The 19438-nt window shown below is 38.5% G+C and overlaps 1 protein-coding gene across 7 annotated transcripts in view; it reads left to right on the forward strand.

Annotated features, from left to right (window-relative positions):
- The window catches only part of KATNAL1 (katanin catalytic subunit A1 like 1), a 101094-nt gene that overhangs the window by 48646 nt on the left and 33010 nt on the right, over positions 1-19438 (forward strand). For all 7 annotated transcript variants that reach the window (XM_019447869.2, XM_019447866.2, XM_019447865.2 and 4 more), the window contains 5 exons: positions 6932-7059; positions 7454-7559; positions 13010-13168; positions 13893-14019; positions 16917-17051. In XM_019447869.2, the coding sequence (XP_019303414.2) occupies positions 6932-7059; positions 7454-7559; positions 13010-13168; positions 13893-14019; positions 16917-17051 (655 nt within the window). The remainder of the gene's footprint in view (positions 1-6931; positions 7060-7453; positions 7560-13009; positions 13169-13892; positions 14020-16916; positions 17052-19438) is intronic.

The following is a 19438-nucleotide window of genomic DNA, read 5'->3' on the forward strand; positions in this document are numbered from 1 at the left end:
TTTTCTGGAGATTGCAAATTGTCTTTCTCTTAAAAAGTTCCAAATAATTTTCTAAATCCTATTCTTTCACTGACATGTAAGTACTCAGAATGTCACTGGAAAGTAAGCCCTTTATTTTTTTAAAAAGAGAACTCTACAGTTGTTTGAAGATAAAAGATGTCTTCTGAGTCACTCTGGACACAAAAGGGACTGCAATTAAGAGAAACGAATGCAAAGTTTATTAGTATTTGAAAAGCGTACGTGGTTCAGTTATGATCATTGTAAGCACTCAAATACCCATTAGAATGTCCCTAAAACTCACTGAGACCTGTGATAGGGTTCGAGGAAGTTTAGGTGAAACTGCTTTTGAAAACTAATTTGAAAATGAGTACCTTGTATTGGACTCCTCCTCAGAGATATTTTGGTTCCCAGTGCTGTTGGTTTTTTAAAATTAGTTTTGTGTATTGCAACCAGCTTTTTTTTTTTTTTTTTTTTTTTTAAAGAAGAGTAGACTAGAAAATTCAGAATGCATTGGCGATAGTAAGGACACTATTATTTTGAGGAAAAGTATTTAGTTACATGAATATGTATAAAAATTATATAATTATATATTTGTATACAGTAGCTCATGATCTCAGATGAATTTGTACTTCAACGCTTAACTTTATAGATGTAAAAAAAAAAAGTGAGGACATGAGAATACCTCACCCAAGATTCTCAGTATCGTTGGATGTTTGAAGCTTTATATATATGGTGGCTTACTTAATTCCTATAAGTTTCTGTGACCTCAGCATTATTTCCCCTGTTCTACATATGAAGAAATTGAGGCACCAGCCTCGTACCTGCACAAGTCGGTGCGGGAACTAGGAGTTGAACTCTTTGAACACCTGGGCTTTTAATCCGTTTGCTATGCAGCCTCTTGTTTGAAAACGCTTACTGTCTTATTTTAATGTATCACGGATGCCTTTTATAAGATTTTCCAGCTCCTTTTCTGAGAGTGATTAAGCACCCCCCCCCCGTCCCCCCCTCCTCCCGCTCTTTTTTTAAAACTGTTGACAGGTTTCCAGTGAGGTCCAAGCTTAAAAATACTGGTTTTTAACCAGTAACCATCACTGTGTATGGTGATCTGTTGTCCAGCCCTTACAGTTTTTCTCTCCCTGAGGTCCACAGACTCATCATAAGCCAGTTTGTTACCCTGTTTACTTAACACACCTTTATTGTGTGCGTACTTTGTATTAGTCATACTTTGCAGGGACTGGGAATACAGACTCTAATAAAGTGTGACTCCTGACCTCACGCTGATTATTTTCTTATTGATGAGAGGGAGTCAGAAGAATCAGTTCACCTTTACAGCTATATTTGTCAGTCTTATTTGAATGTACCTGAGAACGTTCGATGTATTATTATTTCTTTTTAAAGATTTTTATCCTTTCTAAGTAATCTCTATACCCAACAGGGGGCTCAAGCCCACAACTCTGAGATCAAGAGTCACGTGCTCCACCAGTTGAGCCGGCCAGGTGCCTCTTGATGTATTATTATTATTATTATTTTTTTCAACGTTTTTTATTTATTTTTGGGACAGAGAGAGACAGAGCATGAACAGGGGAGGGGCAGAGAGAAAGGGAGACACAGAATCGGAAACAGGCTCCAGGCTCCGAGCCGTCAGCCCAGAGCCTGACGCGGGGCTCGAACTCACGGACCGCGAGATCGTGACCTGGCTGAAGTCGGACGCTTAACCGACTGCGCCACCCAGGCGCCCCTTGATGTATTATTATTTAACTGTTTAAACCTAGGGTCGGTATAGAAATAGACACAGAAATCAATGCATTTTTTTATTGAAAAAAGATGGTTTAAAAATATTAGGTAGCAGAGGAAATGTTTTTGTACTACAACCGAAAATAAGTGTAATTCATAAAACTCTGATTCTCAAGTATTTTCAGACTATGGCTCTATGGTGAATTAACTCTTAGTGAAATGAGCAGTACTGATTAAAGCTGTATATGCTTTTAAATAGAATTCAGAATAAAGCATGGTAAATTATATTAATAGAATTAATTTAAAATTATTACATGTCAATGACTTTATTTCATTGAATTTCACGTAACAAATGACCCTTTTTGACTCCTTTCCTTCTCATCCCTGAGTAAGTGTAGGGATGTCTGGATGTTTGATGTGGAGAGATGTTATAAGCTGGATTGAGAGCTGTTGATGGGTCCTTGTACAGATGAACAGTGACTTGAAGAAAACTTTTTTTTTTTTCCTTGAAGAAAAGGATACCATCATATGGGTACTATTTGACGAACGATGATCATCTAACTAGCAGTGTACTGGTAAACGTTCAGTAACTAGTTTCCTGAAAATGTGCGTGTATATACACGTTCACACATTTGTTATAAATCTGATGTTAAGGATGTGTAGCACATCATTACAAATCATAGAATATATAGTACAATTATTGTAAATTTTGTAGAGCTAATGGACTCTCACACAAGGCCTCTGCTGAGTTTTACTAATCTTGTGTCTGTGGCCAACCTATGGTTGCAGATAACAGATGAAGAGAAATGTAGTTCTGACACGAATGTTGGGTGGTATTTTTTTTTCATTAGTGAGTAAGATGAAAGTGTAACAATAGAAATGTATGTCGGTAGTTCATTCATTCAGCAGGTATTTGAGCAACTTCGATGAATCGGATCATGGTTTTCAGATCCTGGAAAAATATTTCCTTAATTTCTGCGCTATTTAGGAGGTAACAACTGCGGAAATGACAGACTTTTAAGTTTCACCTGCATTAACATTCCCCCCCCCCCCTTATTTTCTTAAGTCTAGACTGTTAACAAAACAATCAAGCCCCGATTTATACCATCAGCTGATTTCTGTGGTATAAGTACTTCTATGACCGATTCCAAACTACTGGTGTGATGTTGCTGACCTCAGTTGAGATGAACTTAGACATCACTGGGACTGTGGGCCAGTGGTTTTTTATTACTAATTAGCTAGTAATTCTGATGCTGGGTAGCTCACCACCTAACAAGAGCAATGACCCCTTTGTTAGAACCCATTGTTAGAAAATCGTTTTGCTGATCTGAAATTTATATCCTTTGTTACTTTCTATTGGTCCCAGTTCTTTCTTTTAGAATAAGATAGAGGAGATGGAGGTAAACAGGTCAGTTGGTCATGTGGCTCCATTAGTGTTTGCTTCTTTACCTTAAATGTCTCTAGTGTCCTTGATTCTCCTCTCTATGATGTGGTTTTTCAATCCTTTCTCACCCTGGGTATCCTTCTCTGGGTCTAATTCACTTGTCACCTGAAACGCAAGACTCAGAGCTGTAACTGACCATCTTCCACTTCATCTGCCCGTGTGGGGAGGCACACAATAAAATGCAAAAACCGTTGTTTGTGCTTGAGGCCAAGCTGTGTTATTAATGGACTCTATCTAATATTGGGTTAGTTGCTAATTTTAGCCTCGTTTTTTTTTTTTCAAATAGAATGATGAGCCAATACTAATGAAAGATCATTAACAAATCTGTCTTGATAAGGGTAATTGAGATGTTAGCAAAAAGATACTAAAATATTTTGAGGAAAAGGGGCTGTTAGACTTCATGCTAAATATCAGATTCTTGCTAGTGTTGACCTTTGTCAATTAATGTGAAAATCTAAGCAAAGAAGTCTAAGATCGTTTCGGTGTTATTGCAGCTAGTATTGTTATCATTAGTAAACTGTACAGGTAATAATATCTTGGGTGAGGTTATCTTAGTTGCCTGAAAACTCAGTCCCTTTTAGGTATTACAGTTAGTCTAGCCCATGAACTGAAACTACAGTTACTTATATTTGATATCCCTATTCCAGGTTAGCTGGGTATTTGTTTTGAAGGATAATGGTCACCCATTTTGTTGATTTCTCAATGTAACCAAATGATTTACTTTTAGTTTCCCTAATTTTTTTCTTTAATAACCTCACCATTTTGATTTGTGAAAGTTCCTAGAATCTTTTTTGCTTAATTTGTACTCAGATCTCATCTCTACTTTGGATTCTAGGGCAGGTCATTTGACTGGCTTACACCTGTATTTCCTCTTCTGCGAATTAAGAGGCTTGACCTTGAGTAGTGTAATAGAGGCTTTTCTTTCTCTGCTTCTTCTCCTCCCCCCACCCCATCCTTTTCCCACATGGTAGGCAGAAGGATCATTTAAAAATGTAAATCGGATCCTGTTACTTCCCTATTGAACACATTTCAGAAATTTCCTCGTGCACTTAGAATAAAATCCAAACTCCTCACTGTGACCTGCGGGGGCCTAGGTGAGCTGGCCCCTGCCTTCCTCTCCAATCTGTTTTATTTGCTCAATACCTTTGAGCCACCCTGACCACCCACATTTTTCGTAGCATTTCGCAGTTTATGATTATGTGTGTTTTTGTTTTGTTTACTTGTTACTTGTTTCCCCTACCAGACTAGATGCTCAATGAGGGCAGATAGTGTATATGCATTCACCGATAAAACCTACTGCACAATGAAATGTGTTAGACAGATGCTCACGTATTTATTATTCTTAAAAATCCTCTGATTTCTATTACTTTCAGATAAGTGTACAGCTTTTTGTTTCTCTTGGTAGTATTTATCAAGTCTTTCCTACCACTTGGACATTCATATTAAAATGGATGTCTACCTACATTTTTTAATAGTAATTTTTTGGTAGGTCTTAAATTACGATGCCATTTCAAGACTTAAGTCTCAGATATATCAGTTTCTGTTGCATTCTTTAGTTGACTTATTTCTAGAAGAGGTGTTTTTTTTTTTTTTTTTTAAGTTTATTTATTTTGAGAGAGAAAGAGAGCACGAGCAGGGGAGGGGGAGAGAGAGAGAATCCCAAGTGCAGAGCCGGATGCGGGGCTTGAACCCACAAACTGTGAGATCATGACCTGAGCTGAAGTCAAGAGCTGGATGCTCAACAGACTGAGCCCTCGAAAAGTTTTTAAAGGGATTAGTTTCTGGTGATTTGTTTGAATGTGGCTTTGTAACTGTGCCCTACCTGTATTATAAAATGTGATTCTAGGCCAAGCTCATTTTAAACTTGTAGATGTAATGTTTGTTGTGTAGGTATGCCAGAAATTTACTCTTTTTTTTTTTTTAATATTTATTTATTTTTGAGAGAGAGAGAGAGACAGAGACAGAGCACAAGAGGGGGAGGGGTGGAGAGAGAGGGAGACACAGAATCCGAAGCAGGCTCCAGGTTCTGAGCTGTCAGCACAGAGCCCCATGCAGTGCTTGAACTCGTGAACTGTGGGATCATGACCTGAGCTGAAATTGGATGCTTAACTGACTGAGCCACCCAGGCGCCCCAAAATTTACTCTTTTTCATAGTGTCAGTATTGATATCTATCATCTGAAATACAAGAATCTTTCTGAAAATTCAGCTTGATAGTGTCACTGTGCTACCTAGAAACAGAAAATTGTTCATTTTTTTGGGTCGAGTCACCAAGATTACTATTTGGTCATTTACCTAGTGGCTTAATGAACTAGAGCATTTGCCCAAAGGGAGCCATTTAGTCCCCTGTCAGCACTTATGGTCAAGCCTATGGTGTATCTCAGATGAAGTGTGGTAGGAGGGGTTCATTGCTGTTCTCTCCCTTCAGATTTAAGCTTAGGATATTGACTCATTTTTTGACTACTTTCCCTTTCGTTTTTGTATTAGACAGTAACTGTGGGGCTGAAGCTCTGGGGAGGTATTTGGCTCTGTCCCCTGACGTCGTTCCATTGGTTGAACTATCTCTAGCAACTGAGCACATTTCATTTCAAGCTCTTCAAAGCTGAGGAAATCTTGGCAGAACCCCATAGAAAACAGAGCATGTAATTCTTTTTTTAAAGCCACCATATTATTAAATGAAGAATTGGGGTAAAGTATATTGCTTTAGTGGTCTTAATAGCACTACTTAAAAAGGTCCTTTTACCATTATCATTACAATGACTTTATGATGTGGTCCAAGGACCTTTCTAGGAAGAAACCCCTGAATCCTGAGGGGCGCTTAGAGTAACAGGGAAAAGGCTTTGTAAGAAGCAGTTCAGAGTCCCAACTCTTTCCCTATATGCAGCCTCTTCTTGGTTGCTTTGAAGGATGTCATAGTTTGTAAAGCTCTTAAGCTGTAAGCTGACTCAATTAGGCATGAGATGGTCTGATGTTGTGCACAGGGCACGGGCTCGGGGAGTCAGGAAGAGATGCATTAAAATCTCTACTCTGCCATTTAATAATTATGGGTGATTAAGTTATTTCACCTGAGTCCTAGGTCCTCATTTGTAAAAATAAGGATAATAATACCTACCTTCTTGTGAGTATTAAATGAGATAGTTATATGTGAGATTTATTGGCAGGTAGTAGGTTCTCAGTGAATTAAGGTTGTTTTGTCCTCTGCATTAATAGTCTGTGTATTCTCTGGTGGTGGTGGAAATTCCCTGCATCCACAAATTCAGAAATATCTAGCAAGGGTCATTTTAGTCTTACTTGCAGCTGTCCGTCCACGGATGTAAATTTGAAGGAGTGGATAATAAAGTTGGCCAATTCATCTGTTTCTGAGGAAATGAACAAGGAAGGGTGGCATTTGGGTAATCAGAAAACGCTATCTTAAAATAACAAAAAAATTATTTAAAATGATTACATTATAATATTTTGAAACTCAGTGATGTTAATTAAAATTATCTTGGTTTTTTTGTGTTTTTAAAAAATGTTTATTTATTTTGAGAGAAAGAGTGCCTGTGTCAGGAGGAGGCAGAGAGAAAGAGAGAGAGAATCGCAAGCAGGCTCTGAGTTGTCGGCACAGAGCCCAGTGCGGGGCTCGATCCCACAGACCGTGAGATCATGACCTGAGCCAAAATCTAGAGTTGGACGTTCAACCAACTGAGCCACCCAGCCGCCCCTAAAATGATCTTTTGTTATTGAACAGTACTTTTTTTTATATCTGTCTCCAGGGAAGGAAGAATATGCAAGACGGTGCAAGTGATGGTGAAATTCCCAAATTTGATGGTGCGGGCTATGATAAGGATCTGGTAGAAACTCTTGAGAGAGACATCGTATCCAGGAATCCTAGCATTCATTGGTTAGTCTTTAAGTTCTTAAATTAAAGTAGCAGAGAAAACAAGTTATTGGCTGGCCTGGTGTGAGTCTTTTCTTATTATCCATTAATCTTCCTGACTGTGACTTCATGCCTAATATATGAGTGTGTAGGATTGACAGGACAATTCTTTCAAAATATAACCAAGACATTTTACATGTTAATTTGATGTTGACATAACTGATGAAGGTTGTTAATTGAATAACATGTCCTAATTAATAACTGCCATATGTTTTCACTGATCATTTTATGCAGTATTAATTAAATCATGTTCTTAATGTAATAATAACTTCATAAATAAAAAATTTAAAGGAATGAGTATTGCCCATAAGTCAGAGGTGTCCTTGAATAAACACGAAACTTTGCTGTTGTTGCAAAGGGATGACATAGCAGATTTGGAAGAAGCTAAGAAGTTGCTCAGGGAAGCTGTTGTTCTGCCAATGTGGATGCCTGACTTTTTCAAAGGGATTAGAAGGCCGTGGAAGGTGAGCATTTATTAAAATAAAATAGGTATAAAAATGTGGCTTACGTGATAATGAACGACACCGTTGTGGTTTCTTTATGTGTGTGTTAGCACAGTGAGTAAAAGCTGGAGGAGGTTTGTGTACCCCCTAAGTACCTGGATTTGAATTTGTAGTCGAGGTGTGTTGCCCCTGCATGGCAAGAGAGGGACAGAGTGTTGAAATTACCGTCTTCAGTTGAGTCACTCCCCTCAGGTTTGCCAAGCTAGGGATTAGCTTTAAGAATTTTCTGGATGTCTGTTTCTGTAGATAAAAAAATTAAGAAGCGAATTGAAGAGTCTATTTATTTATTTATTTACTTACTTATTTATTGGGTAATCTGTACACCTCACCTGGGGCTCAGACTCAACGACCTCAAGGTCAGGAGTTGCATGCTCTCCCAACAGAGCCAGCCAGGTGCCCCTAAACAGCAGGTAAGCTCATAGAATAAGTGTTTGATCACATAAATGCCTTTCTAAAAGTTGACGTATTTCTCACCGTTAATTATTTTGGTCACTTCATTTCAGCATGGTATAATTCTAAGACATGCCCTCTACTTTAGATTAAAAAGTCTGCCCAGGGCTAGTTCCCAAGTCCGTTGCTTTTATTTTGGCATATTAAAAAAGAACCTTCTGACAGTGGCTGCCTGGAACTTTGTTTGGTCTTAGTCACAGGCAAATCTGACTGGCAGAGTGAAATAAAACCATGATCTTACTTTGCTCTTCTGAATTACGTAGGAAGCTCTGTTTCTCTTCTCAATGTCTCTTTCTCTTTGGACATGCCTTACAGTAAAGAAGAGGAGAAATTATGTATTTACACAAATAGCTTGGAATACCCATAGCATTTTGATCGTCTTCTACAATTTAAAAACTTTTGTGGACTGTTACAAATCTACCAAATTTTGGTAACATATTACTGTATATTCCCTTTTTATTGTAACTGTTAAAACAATATTTAAAAGAGAGAAAAGTAGGTATTTAAAAGTACGTATTTAAAGGAGCTTTAAGGGGCACCTGGGTGGCTCAGTCGGTTAAGTGGCCGACTTCGGCTCAGGTCATGATCTCACGGTCCGTGAGTTCGAGCCCCGCGTTGGGCTCTGTGCTGACAGCTCAGAGTCTGGAGCCTGTTTCAGATTCTGTGTCTCCCTCTCTCTGACCCTCTCCCGTTCATGCTCTGTCTCTCTCTGTCTCAAAAATAAATAAAAAAACGTTAAAAAAAATTAAAAAAAAAATAAAGGAGCTTTAAGACAGCAGGAATAGTAGGCATACACCCACCTATCACGATGAGCCCTGTAAATCTTTTTTTTTATAAAGTTTATTTATTTATTTTGAGAGAAAGAGAGCAAGCGGCGGGGCGGGGGGGGCGGGGGGAGGGGCAGAGAGAGAGGGAGAGAGAATCCCAAGTGGACTCAGTGCTGTCAGCGTGGAGCCTGATGAAGGGCTTGAACTCAAAAACTGTGGGATCATGACCCGAGCCGAAATCAAGAGTTGGAGGCTTAACCGACTGAGTCACCCAGGCGCCCCAAGCTCTGTAAGTCTTTAGCAGGAGGTTGATATGCAAACGTAGAAAGATCACCTTGACCAGAAGTATGGAGGATGGACTGGAGATGGGCATAGATGGATATAGATGAGGAATCTGATTAAGAAGATGTGGCACCAGTCGAGCTGAACAGTGAGGACCTGAACAAAGGCATTTGTTATTTGGCCAGTGAAAAATGGGTGGATTTATGAGATATATAAAAGATATGACTAATAGTTTATAGGGATGAGGAAGAGGGACAAGTTGTATGACCCCCAAATTCCAGGCTTAATTGAAGGAGTGTGCAGTTACTTGGGACACCGGCTACTTTGGGCCAAACCTCATAGGTTGAAGGCACTTTTCCGTGGGACTGTCCTCACTTCAGATGCCAGCTGCCTACTTGGGCGTCCCCAGGTCTCCTTCACTTCTGGCCAGCTGGCTATAAATTTGGGGGTTCTTACTATCCCCTTAGATTTGGCAATTCTCTAGAATGACTCACAGACCTTAGGAAAGCATTGTACTTACAATCACAATTTTTATCATAGCAAATGGAGGCAAATCGGGACTAGCCAAGGGAAGAAATGCATAGGGGCACGATCAGGAGGATGCCGGAAGCGAAGCTTCTGTTGTTTTTTTGTCCGTAGAGTCAGGTTGCTTTGCCCTCCTAGCACATGGGTGTGTGACAATACATAGAGTCCTGCCAGCAAGGAAGCTCACTCGAGCTTCACTGTGGAGGGTTTTTATTGGGGTTTCATTACATAGCTGGGATTGATTGAAATCACTGCCCACGTGTCTCAGTCTCCAGTCTCCTTTCTCTAGAGGTCTAGTTGACATCACTCAACCCAAAGTTGGCTCAAAGTCCTAACGCTCTGATCCTATGGTTGGTTTTTCTGGCAAGGCCAGCCACCATCTGAATCATCTCATCAGCATAAACTATATAGGGGCCTACCATGAGTCACCACATTAACATAAAATTTCAGGATTCAAATGAAACAACAAAGACACTCCTGTCACTTTGGAAATTCCGAGGATTTGTGGTCTCCACCTCCCAGGAACTGGGGGAAAAAAACAGCCAAATCCTTTATTATACAGCATGCATACTATAAACTGACACTGGAAATTGAGAAGAGGCGCAGGTTTAAATAGAAACAAAATATGTTCAGGTAAATACTCAGCAAGTAATTGGAAATAGAGGTGTGGAGCTTAGGACAGAGTTTGGATTTAAATTAAAATAGTGAGACTATGCATGTGGATGAGATGGTTCAAGGAGGTCTATAAAGGGAAAAGAGAGAAAGGCTTGGAATCGCTTTGAGAATGTAAAGGGCAGAGGAAGAGGAGACCCGAAAGCCACTGAAGAGAGTCCCAAGTAGGAGGAGTCTCAGGGAAGGAAGAGGCTCATAGAATGAACCCAGGGAGAAACCATTTCAGGAAGAAGGGAATGAACGTTAGGTATCAGCACCGTCAATGGACAGAGAGAAGGAGAAACGACAGAAGTTGAAAAATGACCCTGGCATTAGTGAATTAGGCAGTTTTAGTGAATCAGTGGAGGCGGAAGGCGGATTGTAGCTCATAAAGAAAAAATAGTAAACACATACCATTTCTTTAAGAAGGTTGGCTGAGAAGGGAAGGCGAGGTGAATAGTAGCTAGAGGATATGTAGGGTCGAGTGAAGGATTTTTTGTTAACAGGACAGATTTAAGTCTGTTTATATACTGAGGGAAGGAGCCGATAGAGAAGGAGATACAGGAAACCGAGGAGATAATTGAAAGAGGAGCTGACGTTTATAAATACTGTACTGTGTGAATCTATCTATGTACAGATGCTAATTTTGGAAATTAGCTCCTGTTGGAGGTGGCCCCATTGAAGGACATTACAGGAACTGAGAAGGGCATTCAAAGGGGACATTAGAAAAAGAAATAATGAATTTGGCTATAGCTGTGTTATATTAGTTGTTTTTACAGTTTCCAAAATACCAATCTCATGCACCGTTAAAGGCTCCTTGCAAAGCAAAATACTTTTTATAAAAGTAGTGTTTTAAATCCTAGTGACCTCTGCTCTTTCTGGGTGTCTGAATTCTATAACTGTGTTAACCTGAAAAATAAAACTCAGTTACTTTATCAGCAAAAACTGGGTTTATTTAGGAATAGCAGAGAATTGCAATTTAGGACAAGCAAGCTATGGCAGAACCATAGGCAAGACTGGAGAACAAAGGAGAGGAACACTCTTTTATAGAGGAAAGGGGAAATTGGGAGGCCTGTTGCAAAGAAAAAGTGTATTGGAGGGGCTCCTGGGTGGCTCAGTCAGCTAAGCATCTGACTGTCGGACTCTTGATTTAGAGTACTGAGTTGGCCTCTGCACTGACAGCAGGAAGCCTGCTTGGGATTCTCCCTCGCTCTCACTCTCTCTCTCTCTCCCTGCACTCCCTCCACACTGCTGCTTCTCTCTCTGTTGAAATAAATAAACATTAAAAAAAAAAAAAAAAAAAGGAAAAGTCTATTGGAGAAAAGTGTAAGGTTAAAGTATAGTGGTTTTTCATTGGCTGGGTTATGACACTCTTTCATTGGCTGGACTGTTGCCAGGGGAGTAGAAAAACCTTTCTTCCTCCTGCTGGGGTGGTAAAGTAGCTAAGGTAGCATAGACTTGCAAGACCCATCTCTTCCCGTTGGGTCTGCAATCGACTAGGGGTTGTAGGGTGTGAGAGCTCCCCCTTCTGGCCTCCAGGCTCTATTTTAAAAGAGTTTTCCTTTTCTTAATTTTTACACTAGAAAAGGGTTTGGACGGTTTCTAAATTTCTGAAACTTTTATGTGCACATAGTTTTCCAAATGTAAATCCCCAGAAGCCTATTAAGCCAAATAAATGGGAAGGAATTATTAAGATCATCCACTATTATACAAAAGAAATGTAGCGTCACCTATATATCGGCACTCCCATTAAAAGTGTCAGAAGAAAATAGGAAGTATCTGAGAATCCAGTAGTCTTCAACGCTAAAGGATTGGTGTTCTTGAATAATTTTTACTCCTTAGTGATTTATTTTTACAGAATAGTTTTGTTTTCAAAGGTATTAAGTAACTAAAATGTAGTTTTGAGTCTGTTATATTTAGTGGCTCTTTCATCGGTAACACTATCATATGTAAACTATTGTCTAGCACATTAAAGCTGACGAAATGCTAGCTAAATTGGTTATGCTTGAATTGCCACTAGATTTCAGTTACCTTACTAACTGATAAGTGGATCTAGTTTTGATTAAAAACTGTGTATTATGTAATGTGGAAGATTGGTTTTGTCCCATAGGAGGGCACATTCTACTAGATGTGGTAGAAAAGGTTTTATTTTATGTTTAAATAGAGCAGTCATTCTTAAGCAGTGCTCAAGACTATACATATGTATCTTCTTCCAGGTTTAAGAAAATTGGGTCGGTTCTTTTTTTTTTTTTTTTTTTATTTATTTGTTTATTTTGAGAGCGAGAGTATGAGTGGGGGAGGACCAGAGAGAGACTAAGAGAGAGAGAAACCCAAGCAGACTCCACACTGACAACACAGAGCCCAGAGGGTGGCTCAAACTCATGAACCGTGAGATCATGACCTGAGCCGAAACCAAGAGTTGGACGTTTAACCAACTGAGCCACCCAGGTGCCCCTGGGTAGGTTCTTTCAAAATGTATCAGAAGATTTCTTCTTGTCTGGGCCTTTTGTTGTAACACCCATTTCTGACTACCTCTGATTCGAGACATTTTATGAAATCGGTCTTCATTTTTTTTTACTCTGTAAAATGATACTCATATCAAATGCACCATGATTTCACTGTGATAATTGGGTTTACCTTTTGATGGGAATTTTTATGTATGTCAATAGCTGATGATACTTTATAAGAATGTATTTTAATCTGATAAAACATTTAATACATCTTTTGAAATTTCAGGGCGTGCTGATGGTTGGACCCCCCGGCACTGGGAAGACTATGCTAGCTAAAGCTGTTGCCACCGAATGTGGCACAACATTCTTCAATGTTTCCTCTTCTACATTGACATCGAAATATAGAGGTGAATCTGAGAAGTTAGTCCGTCTGTTGTTTGAAATGGTGAGTGATGATCTATATATTCAGATTTCAAAGTACTGTTTGTGTAGGCAAATGATATCCCCATAAATCTAGATCCATTCACCTGGGGATCTGTTTTTAAAAGGGCAAATGGACTTAGAGTTGAACAGTTCTTGACCCATGAGTAAGATATGGGGTAGTGGGTTTTGTGGAGTAGTTGATGTGTGTTTTCCTCTCTGACATAAGAGAAGGCCCTTCAGCATCCTTTCCAGTGAGGGTTGAAGACACTTGGGAATTGTGTATGTTTGATATTTCTGTATTTCTAATGAGCTGGTTGAGCAGAGTATTTTGTAATGTATATTTTAAAAATCACATTGATCTATCATTGAAGTTTGTTCCTTTTTCATAAGGGATTTGCGGTAGTTATTTAAGAAAGTATGTATGTTTGAGGATGGTGATTGGTAATTTGTCTTTAAAAGGATTTGTATTTTGGAAATTTTCAAATACAGAAAGTATAAATCATAGTATTATGAATCCCCATGTATGTCAGCTACCTTCACCAACCATATAGCTTTTATTTTTAGAAATTTCCTTTATGTGATATAAATGATTTAATCCCTGTTGGTAACCACATGGTGACATTAAAGCAGTGAAAAATTTCTGCTCTTTTTTTTTACCATTTCCTTAGGAGGAGGAAATGGCATTAAAAAAATCAGATTATCTTATGAGCTCATTAAATGGTTTCTTTAAAATATTTTTCACAAAGGCTAGATTTTATGCACCCACCACAATCTTCATTGATGAGATAGATTCCATCTGCAGTCGAAGAGGAACCTCTGATGAACATGAGGCAAGTCGCAGAGTCAAGTCTGAACTACTCATTCAGATGGATGGTAATTGATATTTAATTACTGTCACCCAACCATTATATTTCCTTTTTGAATTTTGTGGAGATTCATATTGTGGAAATTGTCAGGGAAGGGACTAGAAGGCAGCCCAAATTTATTTGTGATCATTTGTTCATCCCCCCCATTTGTTCGTGCACTCAGGAAAAGCACTTCTTGCATACCTGTCATGAATCATGTACCATTTCAGGTTCTGAAGTTACAAAGAAAAGGAACGTCATGGTCTGCAAGGACTTAACTATTAAGAGCAGAGATTCCGGAGATGTGGTCCGGGGCCCCAGGACCCCTTTAAGACCCTTTGAAAAGGTCTGCAAAGGCTAAACTATTTTCATGATAATATCAAGACGTTATTTGCTCTTTCTGATTCTCATTCTCTCCCCGAGAATACAGTGTAGTTTTTCAGAGACTACAAGACATTTAGGATGTCCTAATAGGTGGAAAGCAGAAGCAGATATGAGAATCCAGCTGTTCTCTGTTGAGTCAGACATTAAAGAGATTTACAAAAATGTAAGAAAATGCCACTCTTCTTACTGGTTTCTTTTTGGTTTTGAAAATCATAGTTATTTTTCATAAAATGTTATTTACATTAACAAATAACAGATTCATTATTATATTAAAATGAATTAATATTTTTAAAAATTCTCCATTTTAATTTCTCATGCTAAATATTGATAGTTACATTACACACAGACAAAAGCTCTTTGGAGCTCAATAATTTTTAAGAGTGCAAAAGGAGCCTGAGGGGCGCCTGGGTGGCGCAGTTGGTTAAATGTCTGACTCTCGATTTCAGCTCACGTCGTGATCTCACGGTTCATGGGTTCGAGCCCTGCGTCGGGCAGGCTCTGTGCTGACAGCTCGGAGCCTGCTTGGGATTCTCTCTCTCTCCCCCTCTCTCTCTCTGTCTCAAAATAAATAAATAAACTTAAAAAAAAATAAAAGGAGCATGAAACCAGAAGGTAGAACCACTGGTCTAGTTGGGAAGCAGGCAACTTAACAATACATTATAAGTTGTGTGGTAGAACTGACCTCTGGGTGTAGTGAAAACACAGTAGGAAAGGTGCCACCCAGACTAAGGGAATCATGGAAGGGAATAGCTGAGTTGGGCTTTGAAGCTTTGGCAGAAGTTTTTCAGACAAAGGAATGTCAGCGAAGGGAGAGAGTGATGGGCCAGAGCCTTCTTTTAGAGGTTTATTATTCTGGTAGTTGAGTGGTATATGTAAAATGTGTTAATATCCAGAATGTGCTGTTTCAAAACAAATAAGGTTATACACCAGCTATAGATACTTACTGAATACTTGTAGTGTGTGTTCTATATGGTGCCAGGCACTGTAAGATACATAAAACAATGTAGTACAAGTCCTCCCCTCAAAACGTTTATCATTTTAATTTCTGCTAAAGTATGAAAGAAAAGAGTGAGTATGTTATATTTTTGGGGAGGGATCTAGAGGAAACCTATTAGATGTTTTAAAAATATCACTGAATATAAATTTAGCTGAATTTCATCGAGGGGTATTTGTGACTACAGTTCTGTTGCTTATTAGTTGGATAGCTTGATTACTTTTTCTTTCTTTCTTTCTTTTTTTTTTTTTTTTTGAGAGAGAGAGAGAGAGAGAGAGAAAGAAAGAAAGGGCACAAGTAAGTGAAGGGCAGAGAGAAAATCCCAGGAGGGGCAGATAGAAAGATAGAGGGAGAAGAAGAGAGAGAGAAGCGGGGCTACCCAAGCAGGTCTTGAGCTCACCCAGTGTGGGGCTCGAACTCACAAACTATGAGATCATAACCTGAGTCAAAGTCAGATACTTAACAACTAAGCCACACAGGCACCCTGGAGAGCTTGATTCTTTGTGGCAATGGTTGAATCAGGAGTTTAGTAATAATTTATTAAGAAAATACCGTATTGAACTGGGTTGCTTTAAATTCACTACTTTGTGGGGCGCCTGGGTGGCTCATTCGGTTAAATGTCTGACTTCAGCTCAGGTCACGATCTCATGGTTCGTGGGTTGGAGCCCTGCACTGAACTTTGTGCTGACAGCTCGGAGCCAGGAGCCTGCTTCAGATTCTGTGTCTCCCTCTCCCTCTGCCCCTCCCCACTCACGTGTCTCTCTCTCTCTCTCAAAAAGAAATAAACATTAAAAAAAAAATTAAAAAAAAAATAAATTCTGTACTTTGTTATGCCAGGCTACAACTAGAAACTCTTATCAATAAACTTTGTGGAGTTTTTGATGTTTTTTTTTTTTTTTTTCACTGAACATTTTCCAGAGTTGCCATTGTGTAATCTGAAGCTTCTTATTCTAAAATTTTAATTCTGAAAAAGTAGAACTCAATGTGCATATATTTTGTTTGGTATAAAAAGAAATGCTATTTTCAGTAGTGACTATTAGGTTTATTCTCAAATTTTTTGTTGATTTTTAACAAGTCACTTAGAAGTTTGAAGGATAAAATTGTTGCAGTATATAACCTGCAACAAATGTTATGATTGCATGCTAGTACATTAGTAGATGTGAACCTTTTTATTCTTGAGAAAATAAATTAGACTGACAACGAAAATAAAATTTTTTTTGAGGAACTTCATGATTTAAAAAAATAAGGAATAAAACAGCATAATCTCCCATGCCTTTTCTTTTCAGAGCAAATTAAATCTATATTCATTTTCTTACAGAAAAAAAATATTTTTCTTATTGGATTAGGTGATGTAAATCGTTACCTCCTTGTTTTGTAGTTATCTGTTGATGTGTCTGGTTCTGCCACCATACAGAGGTCAGAAGGACTGCATTATTTTCGTCATTGAGCCTATGACGAAGCCTGTGGCTGATGCTTAGAGATGTGAGTTGAATGAAAGAATAAGGAACTGTAAGAAAAACTCCTTCTTTTGCCCTCACCATTTATAGGAGTTGGAGGAGCTTTAGAGAATGATGATCCTTCCAAAATGGTTATGGTATTGGCTGCTACTAATTTCCCATGGGACATTGATGAAGCTTTGAGAAGGAGATTAGAAAAAAGGATATATATACCTCTCCCAACAGGTATGATGCCTTCCTTTTACTATATATATATTTTTATTTTACTTCCTGTTACCTTTTTCCATTTACATAAGAATTTAGTCCATTGGCATTCTACTTAAAGGTTGTAGTATCACAAAACCAATTGGTCTTAAGTGGAAAGAGAGGCCACAGTAGTTCTCTGTTGAGCTCCTTACATTCAGAGCAGTATTCGTGTTAATAAATTTGATAGGATATCTAAATTTTTACTTTTATTTTTTTTTGAATGTTAATTTTTGAGAGAGAGAGTTTGCACGCACATGCAAGGGGGGGGCGGAGGGGGAGAGATAGAGGGGGACAGAGGATCTGCAGTGGACTCCGAGCTGATAATAGCCCAGTGTGGGGCTCAAACTCACTAACTGTGAGATCAGGACCTGAGCCGGAGTTGGACGCTTAACCAGCTGAGCCACCCAGGCACCCCTGAATTTTTACTTTTACAGTCCTCATTAAATCTTAAGTGATTAAAAATAAAGTTCTCTTGGGATTTTCTTCAAAATATGCTGCTCCGAAAAATATAATTTCATCCTATTGAAGACTGTTGAAATTTTCATAAGTGAATTTTTTCTTTTTATATTGAAATAAAATTTACATAAAATTGAGATAAAATTTAAATCTTAAGTGTGTATTCTGGTGAGTTTTGACAAATGAATATTCCTGTTTAATCGGTACCCTACTGAAGATGTAGGATATTTCTGCACCCAGGAAGTTTCTATGTGCCCCCTACCAGTTAATTCAAACCCTTAATTGGCATTACCTTTCCTGGTTTTTGTCACCATAGATGAATTTTACCTATTATTAAACTTCACATGAATGGAATCGTAATATGCATGTACTCTTGTGTGTCTGTTACTTTCAGGCACCATAATGTTTTGAGATTCATCCACATGGTTACGTGTATTGGTATATCCCTGATATGATTATGCCACAATTTATGTATTCCTTTTTTGGTTGAACGTTTGAGTTATGTCTAGTTTAGAGCTATTAGGAATGAAGGTGTAAATAATTCTTGTGCAAATCTTTTTGTGGATGAGTGTTTTGGATTCTGTTGGGTACTATAGCTAAGAATAGAACAGGTGGGTCCTAGGGTAGATATGTATATGTTTAACTTTATAATACCCAAACTTTTCCCAAGTGGTTGTACTCTTTCACCATCAACCAACGAGAATTCCAGTATTTCCACATCCTTGCCAACATTTGGTATGGTCGGTATTTTAATTTTAGTCCTCCTAACAAGTCTGAAATACTCTAATTATGGTTTTAATTTGTGTTTCTCTAATGACTTATGATGTGGAGTGCCTTTTCATGGGCCTGTTGGTCATTGGTATATCTTTTGTGCAGTGTCTTTTCAAGTCCTTTGCTCAGTTTTTAATTGGTTTATTTGTTGTTCTATTAATGCTGTGTAGTTCTTTATCAGATACATACATCATGAACATTTTCTTCCAGTTTGGTTTGCCTTTCAATTTTCTTTATGGTGTCTATTGATAAGGAAAGTTTTAATTAGTTATTTAAGTTTATTTATTTTGAGAGAGAGAGACAGAAGGAGAGAGAGAGCACGATCAGGGGAGGGGCAGAGACAGGGAGAGAGAGAGAATCCCAAGCTCTGCACCATTAGCTCTGAGCCCAGTGTGGGGCTCAAACTCACAAACTGTGAGATCATGACCTGAGCAGAAACCAAGAGTCAGATGCTTAACTGACTGAGCCACCCAGGCACCCCTATTTGTTTATTTTGAGAGAGAGAGAGAGAGAGAATGAGCAGGGCAGGGACAGAGAGAGAGAAAGGGAGAGAGAGGATCCCAAGCAGTCTCTGCACTATCAAGCTCCCAATGCGGAGCTTGAACCCATGAACCGTGAGATCATGACCTGAGCTAAAACAAAGAGCTGGGCACTTCATTGAATGAGCCACCCAGGTGCCCCGGAAAAGCTTTAATTTTGATGGTCTTCTTGTTAAGCTTTTCCTTTGCAGATAGCACTTTTTGTGTCTTAAGAAATCTTTGTTTACTCCAAGGGGCAAAGGTTTTCTCCCATTTTTCTTTTAGAAACTATAGTTAAATCTGTGGTCCATCTTGAAGTAATTTCGTGTGTATAGTATCTCTTAGAGGTTGAGTTTCATTTTTTTCAAATATATATCGAGTTGTTCCAAGCACCATTTGTTGAAAGGAGTTTTCTTTTTACATTTAGTTAGTTTGGCACCTTTGTTGAAAATTATTTTTCTGTGTATTTGTGGGTCTATTTCTCAGTTCTCTGTTCTATTCCATTGACTTAAATAAGTATAAGGCTGTCTAATTAGGTTATCTGATTTTTCTTAAGTTTTGATACCTTGTCTTGAAAAGAATTTGTCCATTTCTTCTAATTTGCCAAATTTATTGGGATTT

Source organism: Panthera pardus, unplaced genomic scaffold, assembly GCF_024362965.1.
Source record: "Panthera pardus isolate Hobbes unplaced genomic scaffold, ASM2436296v1 HiC_scaffold_1, whole genome shotgun sequence".
Classification (NCBI taxonomy): Eukaryota; Metazoa; Chordata; class Mammalia; order Carnivora; family Felidae; genus Panthera; species Panthera pardus.